This window comes from Pan paniscus, chromosome 2, assembly GCF_029289425.2.
Source record: "Pan paniscus chromosome 2, NHGRI_mPanPan1-v2.0_pri, whole genome shotgun sequence".
NCBI lineage: Eukaryota > Metazoa > Chordata > Mammalia > Primates > Hominidae > Pan > Pan paniscus.
The window spans coordinates 51,888,015-51,899,689 of record NC_085926.1 but is presented as its reverse complement, the minus strand read 5'-3'; the positions used below and the strand labels follow the sequence as shown (position 1 = coordinate 51,899,689).

The window sequence follows — 11,675 nt, the reverse complement described above, 5'->3', positions numbered from 1 at the left end:
GAGGGAGGGACCGCAGCCTCACTCTTGCCTTTCCCCTAATGCTGATTGCAGGAGGAGAAGCAGCCCAAAAAGACGAAGGAACCCTCAAAAGAAGATGAGCCTCAGCAGAAGGAGACGCCAACCCATTTGTCCTTAGGAGCAGAGTCAAAGGCAGAGGTAGGAGGAGCCCTGACTTGGATGTCATTGATCCCATGTCCTAGTGCTAGTGGCTAGTGTCTTTTGCATGGTGCTGTTATAAGTAAAGTTTCCGTGCCGCAAAAGAAATAGCACTCAAATATAAAATTTTCTTTTTAATTCTCAGCAAGGCAATGTACTTCTATAGAAGGGTGCGCCCTTACAGATGGAGCAATGGTGAGTGCACACTTGGACAAGGGAGGGGAAGGGGTTCTTATCCCTGATGCACATGGCCCCTGCTGCTGTGTCATTCCCCTATTGGCTAGGGTTAGACCACACAGGCTGAACTAATTCTGATTGGCTAATTTAAAGAGAGTGATGGGGTGAGTGGTTTGGTGGGAAAAATGGTTATGGCAGAGCAGGAAATCGGAATGAGTCAGGGTGGAGACTGAGCAGGTAATTGGAATGAGTCAGGGTGGAGCCGGTAATCGGAATGAGTCAGGGGGGAGTAGGTAATCAGAATGAGTCAGGGTGGAGCAGGTAATTGAAAAAGGTTGCTTTACAAGGAAGTTAAGTTTAAAAGTAGAAGGCAAAGAATTGAACATATTGACATACTGATTCTTTGAAGAGAAATTTAGAACTCATACCTAACAACTTCTCCTCTTGCATTTCCTTACAGCTCTTTCTCTTTAAACTTCTTTAACATGTCTTGGCTTAGATGTTCTGCTTGATTTTCCAAAAGAAGAAGCTTCTCTGGATAAGGTGGAGAATAGTTAAGGGAGGTTTTAGTAAGTGCTGTTTTTATGAGCCTCTTTGCACCAACCCACGGATGCATGGTGTGACACAGCACCCAACAAGAATAAATACACCCATTGCGGCTGCCAGGGAAGTGAGAATTGAGGCTATAATTCTTTTCCATTTACTGAACCACTTGTCTAGCCATCCTGTAAAGGGCTCATTTAACCCTGAGTTGTTGGCTAACTCATTGGACAGGGCAGTCAGACCTTGCAATGCCTTTGTTATACTTCCATCAGGGGCAGTGTTGTTTGGGATGAAGGTACAACATTGAGTTTTAATCATGACGCAAACTCCTCCTCTTTCTGCTATTATTATGTCTAAGGCTATCCTATTTTCCCAAGCCATCTGGCTAGTAGCCCCTAATTGCTCAGCTACTCCTTTAACACCATCTCTAGTGTAGTTAATAAATCGCTGTTGGTTGTAGCATATGTAGTTTATTCAATCTATATTTTTATTAATTGTCTCTCAACAAAATATTGACTCAAATCCTGCAGCTATTTGATTTTAGGCTTTAAATTGATCTGGTATTCCCTGCTGGACTCCAACTGCATTTAAATAGATGTGAGAGTCAAAAGACCCATAAGGGGCTTCTCTCACTTTACGATGTCTTATTTTTCCTTCCTCTGGTTGATGAAATGCCAGGGTGAAAGGGATAGCCAATTGGAATAAAACACAAGTGCCACTTCAGATATTCAGCAGAGTGTCCAGTAAAGGTCCACCACAATACCACCACACATCCCCTCGGGGATGAACAAGGGCTGACTGATTGATAAGCTCTTGAAAATTCTTAAGCTCACTGCATCCGTTCAGGTCTCCAAGGAATGCTAAGTTTCCTCCCTGTCGTGAGAGACATGAAGTGAACTTAGTATTGGGAGATGGAAGCTGGATGACCCTCGGGGGCCGACCCACAGGGTGCCAGACTTCGGAATATAGCAGAGAGAAAGAGCATGGCACGACTTGTTACTCCAGGCTGTAGAATCCTGGAAAAGAGCTACCATGCAGCCCACAACCAGTCAACTGGAGGACCACCCTAGTGGAAAGGGGACATTCTGGGCCCCTGGCCTGCTGGGTGCACAAGCATAACAATTGCTTTTGTTTAATGTGCGGACGGAATATTTGATCCATTCCAACCAGACATTTGCATCTTGGTATCCTGTCTTAATTGCCAAAGTTTGTTTTAAGTCTTTCGCTTCTACGATAGCTATCTTGGTCTTGTTGTTAGATGGAGGAGGAGCAATTGTTCCATGTGAGAGGTTTTGGAAGAAGGCTTAGAGGAAGGTGCAGGCGGTGGGGGTTCAAAGAAATGCATTTCAAAGAATCCAATAGGGTCTGTCCCTGAAACCTCAGCCCCCATACCATAACACTGGCTTAAAGAAGGGAACTGGCTTAGAAAAGGGAAAGAACTTTGAGGATTCAAGATAATAACCTGTATAGGATTGCACTGGTTTAGCTGACAGTTAGTGGGAGGTGGGGGCTGTCCCTCTAGTAAGATGAATGTATGGTTTTAGGAAATTACAAAAACCGGTTGGGGCAGTCCATCCTTGCTCTTTAGTGGTCCACAGAACCCTGGACCAACTATGGTATAAAAGCTCTACATCGCGGGGCAAGACTCCTGGTTGACACTGGGGTCTTTATCAAAATCTCCCAGGATTAAATGGTCCCAATTCACTAATGCCCAGTCTGAGGAGAGTCAGGAGGGACAGAGGTACTTTTCTGAAGTAGAGAGCTGTCTTTGACTTGGCAAGTCCCCACAGGGTATAACAAGGCAAGCATCAAATGCAATAGTTTGAAGTGAAATTGACTTGGTTATGTTAATAACTAGATGGTCAGCAATAGAGCGAGGAAAGAAGAAAGAGTAATAGAATAGATGAAAGAGACTTAAATTCTTCTTAGCTTTAGTTTGGTAGGGTTTTCCCCTGGGACTATGGCCCGTGACTCTGGAAGGGGTGGCGCTTTCTTGACTCAGGTGTGGTGAGTCCATCCCCTTTCCGCTGTACAACAGCAGTCTCAGTGGTTAGCAGCACAGGGTAGAGTCCTTGCCAGGCTGGCTGCAGTTTTCCTTCTTTCCACCCTTTGATGAGAATGTGATCTTCAGGCTGGTGCTGGTTTACCGGAAATTCTAGGGGTGGTACCTGTGCTAAAAGACTTTCAGTTTTGAGGGAAAGGAAAGTGGAAGATAAACCGAGTATATGATTTCTAAGAAACTGACCTTTTGTTTTAAATGTGGGGACATCAGCAGTGGACTTTATCGTCCTTGGTGCCTTCTTACTGAGAAATTTCCTTTAGCACCTATTTTTATTAGTTTTTAGACCAAAGAAAGCCAAACACCATTTTATATTTGACAAGCTTCCTGTATGATTTTTATACCAGATAAGCTAAATTTCACCTTTATATTAAGTGTGTTATTAATGTTAAACTTAATTTTAATAAAACCTTGTAGACATATTTATCCAATTTTTGATGTCTGACCATAAGGTAAGAATTTTATAGAATGTTTTTAATCTTTTATAATTTTTGTTAAAGAGCAGGTTAATGCTTTAAGAAAAACCTGTTGTGCTTTTATTTTAATGTCCAGTTCACAGAAAAACTGGATGATACCCTTTTAACTTCAGCCAATATGTTTATACACAGAACTTCCTTTACAATTAACGTTTCAAAACTTGCTTAAACCTTTAAAACAAAAAAAAATTTTAACCTTTTAATGTAGGTAAAAATCCACATTCTTATGCCTCCTTATAATCCTTTTACCAAAGGTATATTTTACTTTCCTTACACACCTTGCACATAAACTGTTTCTTCAATAGTTTTACATTCAGGAGGCCTAATTACTTTTAAATTATACAACACTTCTTGCATAAATTCCCTTTTAAAACTTTTTTTTCATGACTTTCACAGATAATTCTTCAACATGCCTCAATTTTCTGACTTGTTGCAAACACCCCTTTCTTTAAACAACCAGTTAATTTATTTTAGGACAAGAATTTACCATATAATATCCCTTTTTACATAAATTCTCCCCCCACCCCCTTTTTTTTCCTCGAAGATGATAACCATTCTTTTCCAATGCGAACTTCCTTCATGCCTGTGGACTAGACTGTCTAAGGCCACAAGATTAGAAGTTAGGATAATACATGTTACACTGTTAACTTTTAGCCAACTTTACTTTTGTTGAAAACCTTGTAAGTTTGGGATTTCAATTATTCTTTGCTATTAATAAGACCTGTTCAGTCCATATTAACTTAGAATTGGTATAGACGGCTCCTTCCTGATTCTGTAAGTACTTTAAGGCTTTGCTGAGTGCAAAACAGCTTGCAGGTTTGAGCAATTTTCCTAACTCTGCTTCTACAAGAGTTTCCTTATCACTTACTGAATACCCATTGTGTCTTTTTCCCTCAATCACCCGGGAGGAACCATCTATCATCCTGTCCTGAAAGGAGTTCCTCGTAGGTCTGGTTGGACCTTTGTATGGTAATTAAGATTTAGATCCCCAGTTAGGAAACCTGGGTTAAGGGAATTTTCAGTGGTTAATGTTAAACCATCTTTTTCTAACACAATAGCCTCATACTTCAAGGTTCTTGAGTCAGTAAGCTACCTTTTTGCTTTTTTTTTTTTTTGACTTAGGATAATTCTGACCTGAGGAGGTGTGTTCACAGTGAGGTTGCCTCTAAAACTTGTTTTTCTACTTTCTTCTGTTAGCAAAGCAGTTGCCGTTACAGATTGAATGCCTTTGGGCCACCCGCAGGTTCCTGGATTAAGGATTTTTTTGTTAAGAAGGCTACGGGTTGTCAGTGGCCTCAGTGCTTTCGGGCTATGCCCTTGTTTACACTGACAACAAGGTGGTATTGGACTGTTATAGGGTCCCGGAGAAGACCTTCAATTATTAATTATAGGTTTTAAATTTACCCTGACTTTTAAAGGAAGAGGATACACTATTTTCTCTTTACTACTTCCATCTCTCTCTCTCTCTGACTCCCTCTTTGTCTTTCTGTCTCTTTCTCTCTCTCTCTGACTGTGTTTCTCTCTGACTTCCTCTCCCAGTTTCTCTTTCCTCTTTGCTGGTCTTTCCCTGCCTCTGCCAGCCGCTTATACTATTGTTCTTCCCTCTCCTTCCCCTTCCCCTAGGGGAGGTACCGTTGGGAGTGGAGCTACTCTTTCTTCCCTCAAGAAGAAAGGAAAGGGGTGTTCTGAATATTTTTCTTACTACTGGAGGTTTGTGTGAGGTTCAACCCCCTGAAATTTGTAGAAGGCTCGACCCCTCAAAGCAGGGACGTCTCGCCTTGCCTGCCCCGGAAGGCTCAACCCCTCAAACCAGGGGGCGTCTTGCCTTAGTGTTGGCGTGCTGGTATAAATCCCAAGGCAGGATCCGCCCTAAGCGTAAGAGGTAGCTACAGAACTGCACAGAGGACCCACTCACTGCGTCGAGCAGTAGGACTCGTCACTGTCCACACGAACAACACTGCAAGTAGGGTTGTTTGTGATCATTCACGCACACACATTTAGCCCTCCAGAATTTGACCACCAAGGAAGTACTTTATCGGCTCCCACAGCTTCTCCTTCCTTGGTCTGTGCACAGAGTTGTTGCCGCAGTATGTGAGGATCCTTTAAGCTAGGTTGCTGGCCAGTTTCTTTCTGCGTTGCTGAGAGCTCGCGTTGCGTTACTCCTCACACTGGGTGGGTCCTGATTTTTCACCCCTGAGGCTGCCACAAGGGGGTGGGGCATGCCTCCTCACGATGGAGAACCAGAGACCACCCCCGGAGGGGAATGTAATCACAGGCGAGCCCCCAAATTGTTATAAGTAAAGCTTCGGTGCCGCAAAAGAAATAGCACTCAAATATAAATTTTAATTCTTAGCAAGGCAATGCACTTCTATAGAAGGATGCGCCCTTTCAGATGGAGCAATGGTGAGTGCACACTTGGACAAGGGAGGGGAAGGGGTTCTTATCCCTGATGCCCGTGGCCCCTGCTGCTGTGTCGTTCCCCTATTGGCTAGGGTTAGACCGCACAGGCTAAACTAATTCTGATCGGCTAATTTAAAGAGAGTGATGGGGTGAGAGGTTTGGCAGGAAAAATGGTTATGGCAGAGCAGGAAATCGGAATGAGTCAGGGTGGAGACTGAGCAGGTAATGGGAATGAGTCAGGGTGGAGCCGGTAATCGAAAAATCTTGCTTTATGAGGAAGTTAAGTTTAAAAGTAGAAGGCAAAGAATTGAACATACTGACATACTGATTCTTTGAAGAGAAATTTAGAACTCATATCTAACAGTGCTGGGCTAAGAAGAGAAATAAACTCAATCTTGTCTGTTCTCTTTCCCCATTTCCTTTTCAGGCTAAAACTCCAGTTCTGGTTGAGACACAGACAGTAGACAATGCCAATGAGAAATCAGAAAAAGTATGACCTCCCAAACCACACAGGGCTGGGGCTGGGGATGTGGGGGCTGTGCTGGTGGAATGGAATGACCATGATATGGGAAGCTGGGCTCAGTTAGAAGTATGTGTGTGTGTGTGTGCGTGTGTGTGTGTGTGTGCGTGCGCGTGCGTGTTTGAGCTTGTGCATGTATATGTGCTTGTGAATTAAGATTTAAAATGTGAAAGTTAAGAAAAATGATGATAGGGAAGAGATGTAAGTTTGAACTTTGGGGTGGAGGAACTTTTAATACTATGACATGTTGACGAAAAGAGAAAAGAGTTGAACTCTGCAAAATATTTGAAGAGATTTATTCTGAGCCAAGTATGAGTGACCATGGTCCATGACACAGCCCTCAGGAAGTCCTGAGAACATGTGCCCAAGGTGGTCCAGGCACAGCTTGGTTTCATACAAATTAGAGAGGTATGGGACATCAATCAAATACATTTAAGAAATACATTGGTTTGGTCCAGAAAGGTGGGAAAACTCGTAGTGGTGGCTGGGGAGAGGGCAGTGTTTCCAGGCTACAGGTGAATTTATACATCTTTTGACTGACAATTGGTTGAGTTTGTCTAAAGACCTGAGATTCATAGAAAGGGAACATTTGGGTTAAGATAAAAGATTGTGGAGACCAAAGTTCTTTTGAAGTCTTGTAGTGTCTCCCCTTAGAGACAACAGAGGACAAATGTTTCCTATTCAGATGTTAGTTAATCTCTTTAGGATTGAGAGGGTCTGGAAGAAAAAGATCTAGCTATGTTAATAGAGACTCAGATGCAAATTTTCCTCCATAAAGAACAGCTTTGCAGGGCCATTTCAAAATATGGCAGAGAAACATGTTTTGGGATAAAATATTTTTCTTCCTTGTCTGGTAATGTTATGCCAGGGTCAGGTTTGAAAATAAGTCACAATATATAGGGTTAAATAAAACCCATCTGATGAGAAGTTATGATTTGTGGGGCATGACTCCCCAGACCCCTTAGATAGGAATTTGGGCAACATAGAAAAAATCAGGGTTTAGTCTTCAGACATGACAGAGGGAGAGAACAGGCTGTGGCTATGAACGGTTGTCAGGGATGAGAAGGCAGGGCCGGCAAAGGATGTGACTTCTCCAGTAGGTGGAAGGGGTCTGAAAGAAAGGATCAGGCCTGGGTGGAACATGGTAACCCTTTGACCCTGTATCACAGTGTTCTTGCTGGTCAACAAGGTCCATGGAAAACTGGGTGAGGTAGCCAGGGCAGGTGTGCCCTAAGATGGGGAGGACACTGAGACCCAGGGGCAAGGTGTTGTGCTTGTGGCTATCAACCAGAGGATGGCAGAGGCAGGACATCTACCTGATCTTCTGGTTCCAGCCAGTGCCCTGCCCAGTGCTCCTGAATTCCAGAAAAAGAGACAGTTGCTGATAGGGAATCAGGGCCTTTCCTGGCACACCCCAGAGCTGAAGCCAGTGGGGAGCATTCTCTGAAGGTCCCTCTTTTTTCTTGAAAGCCCCCAGAAAACCAAAAGAAGCTCTCTGACAAAGATACGGTAGCCACCAAGATCCAGGCCTGGTGGCGGGGCACCCTGGTGCGTCGGGCACTGTTGCACGCAGCCCTCAGTGCCTGCATCATTCAGTGCTGGTGGCGGCTGATACTGTCCAAGATTCTGAAGAAGAGGCGGCGGGCAGCGCTAGAGGCCTTCTCCCGGAAGGAGTGGGCAGCAGTCACACTGCAGTCCCAGGCCCGCATGTGGCGCATCCGCAGGCGCTATTGCCAGGTGCTCAATGCTGTTCGCATCATCCAGGCTTACTGGAGGTGCCGCTCCTGTGCTTCCCGGGGGTTCATCAAGGGCCAGTACAGAGTCACAGCCAACCAGCTGCATCTCCAGCTGGAGATCTTGCTGGACTCAGGTCCTTGCGTTGTGACAGAGTGTATTCCCTTCTCAATAAAGGAATGAAGTGGTCTTTTCCAGATAGTCTCTGACAAGCTTCAGGTCAGAGCAATGGATGGCAGATATCTGGCATTTCATATACCAGCTCTGAGGAATGGGCAGGGCTTGTCTGAGGCCTCATGTGGAGCAGGACTCTCAGCCTCTTTTCTAGACTGAGCAGAGACTGTGATTGATTAGCAATGTCTGCCGTAGGAAGGAAAGTTGGGGGTACAGACCCGTCAATTGGCCAACTCCATGGAGCATCATTCGTATTTACATCATTCTGTGTACATAGTGCACCCTCCCTAGGACTTGGTATAATGGAAGCCTGGCGGGTGATGGTCATGGCAATGGCAACACATTCTCCAGGAATTCACCCGTCTGGGTCTGGTTGCTCAGAGCTTGTTCCCCAACCTCTAGGACTGAGAGGAGCCCCCCAACCCCAAGCCCTGTGATCTTGTCTCCCTGCTGCACTGGGGGCTATGTCCTTATACTTGGCTTCTAAGAATCTGAGACCCAAACTGGAAGCTGTTAGCATAACTCAAGTCCTCATCCTCACCCCAAACCCCAACTGTCCCTTGCCCTCGAGCCCTGTATGAAAGCTAGGACTCATTTTCCTCCAGACCAGGCTGGTATGGGAGGTTCCACAGGCAAGGGGGTGGGAGAGAGGGCATTTTGCTGCCAACCCAACCCTCTGGTGAGTGTTAGACCTCAGGCTATCACAGCTGCAGGAGCTGAGGAAGCATTAGTTTTGTGTTCCTTACCCTCCCCACTGGCCCAACTTCTGCAAGGGCCAATCCAGGCAGAGCTGGCTCCTCTGAAAGTCCCTCCCTGTGAAATGCTGCCAGCTGGGGTGGGGTTGGGGCCCAGGTGATGATAAGGGCCAAATAAGAGGTGAAGGTTTGCATTACTCTGATGATTGCTGATGTTGAACAATTTTTCATATACCTGTTTGCCATTTAGCAGGTAACAATGTAGTATATATTTCTAGATACTTAAAAAAAGATTTTGAATGTTGTCACTACAAAGAAATGATAAATGTTTAAAGTGATGGATATGGTAAATATCCCAATTTGGTCATTATAGTATATATACATGCATTGAAATATAACATTGTACCCAATAATTATGTATAATTATTGTCAATTATAAATTAAAAAATTAATAACAACAAAAAAAGAGGTTAAGATTAGGCTGAACATCTGCCTGTCAACACTGCTGTCCCTGTCCTGTGGTTCCCTGCAGAGAGGGGGGAGTCTGAGGTCTGGGTCACAGCCCTATGTCCAGCCCTGCTTCAGTGACTGTGCCCTGGAGAGCCGGTCCCTCAGCTCATAGATGTTCTGAGACGCTGCCCAGAAGTCTCAGGCTCTAGCTCTCGGGCATGAACTCTGTATTTCCTGCTCTGTCCTGCCATGTCCTGCCCCTTGTGTCTCATTCAGGGCCTGGGTCTCTCATACCCACTCTGAAGGATTCTTGTCTTTCTCCTTGCCCCTGTTGTCCTGTGTTCAGAGTATCAGAGCACAGAGCTCTGACCTCTGTCTGCTGCACCTCTCATTGCCCTGTGGCCATAGACAAGTGATTTCCCCTCTCTGAGACCAGTGTCCTGAGCTGCGAACTGGTGCTAACCTTCCCCACCTTCCAGGGTAAACAGTCAAGCACCATAAAAACTAGCATCTTCAAAACATCAAGTTTGTACACCTACATTGTATTTAACTTTGTTAATTATACCTCAATAAAGCTAAAAAATAATTCTGCATCAGCATCAAAACAAGGAAGGGGGTCACAAACAAGCCTTAAATACTGGTAGCCATGGAAAAAGCAGCCAATTCTGGGGTCAGCTGGAGTGGCCCAGCAGAGCACATGGAGGCATGCTCATCATTGTTGAGGTACTCCCACTCCCAGGCCTCCTCAGTGGACAGAGCCAGGAAATACATGTTTGTGTATATGCACAAGCATCGCACATTTATATCTGTGTTCATTTTTGTGCCTATCTATATGGAAATCTGTGAGCTCACACTGATACCTCCAATCCCAAATTTAAGAATTCACTCTAGTTTTCTCCTTTCCATATTTCTTTTCTTTTCTTTCCTTTTTGAGATGGAGTCTGGCTTTGTTGCCCAGGCTGGAGTGCACTGGCACAATCTTGGCTCACTGCAACCTCCGCCTCCCTGGTTCAAGCAATTCTCCTGCCTCAGCCTCACGAGTAGCTGGGATTATAGGCGGCCACCACAACGACTGGCTAATTTTTGTATTTTTAGTAAAGACAGGGTTTTGCCATGTTGGCTGGGCTGGTCTTGAACTCCTGACCTCAAGTGATCCACCCATCTCGGCCTCCAAGTGTTGGGATTACAGGTGTGAGCCACTGTGCCTGGCCTCCTTTCCATATTTCTACCTCTTCTTTTCTGAGAGTGACACCCCTAGCTCCCATGATCTTTAATACATTTTCTTATTTGATCTTCCCTTTGTGCAACTAATTCTGCACAGCTACTGCTGGCCCCTCTCTCACAGAGACACTGGCCCATTTCTCTTGATCTCTGATATACGATGCCGTCTATTGTCCTCTTCTTGTGGCTCAGGCTGTGGCTCCCCACATTGGTCTGATGACTGGGGTAAATGCTCTTTCACCCAACCTGAGCTGACACAAAATGTCAGGCTACCCTCTGCGTGGATATCCTCCTCACTGTGCTCAAGTTCTGATGGTCTATGCCACCAAGGATGCCCTTCTCATCCTGCCCGATATGACGCTATTACTGGTATGGACTTACATCCCTGTGTGAACTCCTCCTCCCACTGCCTGGGTTCCATACTGGTCCCTCCTAGAACAATGCTTTCCTCCTCTGTCTTGTGACCCTCCCTTACCTGGCTCTGTTCCATGGTGGCTCTCTTTCCCCCTGGTGCAGCTATGTTGCACTGCCCAGCCTGAGGATTTCAGACTGATGGAGTGATTCAGGAAGGAAAGGGGGAAAAAAAAATGAAGGCAAGGGCAAGAGAAAACTAAATTTTCAATTAAAAAAAAAGGAGACAAAGCATCTGCAGAAGAAAATTCTCAATCATGGGCTAACATCTGCTTCAACGTTTTCACCTCAAACCTCAAGCAAGCATAACCACAGAGAAGATCCGGAAATTGTTCATGAAATAATGAATCAAAATGTTTGAGGCTCAGGCCTTCCTCTCCCACTACAAATTCATAGGAATAACAGGAAAAAATACATTGATTTCAAAAGTTTGTACTAGTGCCTAAAATATAGGAAGGGGGCCTTCAGAGAATGGAAAGCATGCGGAATCCCTAAAAGACAGAAGGTATATGTGGAAAAACTGAAAGACAATAAATTAAAGCTTTAGAAAAGGCAAAGGCAAAGGCAAGAGTGGCCATGCAGTTTCTCCATGCTTGGAGGTAGCTGGCCCAGGGACAGCAGGGCTGTGGGCTCCGCAGGGCGCTGGTTGGAATGTGCCC

General features: G+C 45.0%; 1 protein-coding gene across 3 annotated transcripts in view; it reads left to right on the top strand.

Annotated features, from left to right (window-relative positions):
- Positions 1 to 9,400, top strand: part of IQCF1 (IQ motif containing F1) — a 37,491-nt gene extending 28,091 nt beyond the window's left edge. Inside the window, exons 2-5 of one of the 3 annotated variants that reach the window (XM_063602396.1) lie at positions 52 to 156; positions 302 to 351; positions 6,239 to 6,301; positions 7,802 to 9,400. In XM_063602396.1, coding sequence (XP_063458466.1) covers positions 349 to 351; positions 6,239 to 6,301; positions 7,802 to 8,248 — 513 coding nt within the window. In that variant the 5' untranslated portion in view covers positions 52 to 156; positions 302 to 348 and the 3' untranslated portion in view covers positions 8,249 to 9,400. The other 2 variants (XM_003818783.4, XM_063602397.1) reach the window with 2 other exon arrangements.
- Positions 9,401 to 11,675: the final 2,275 nt, after the last annotated feature.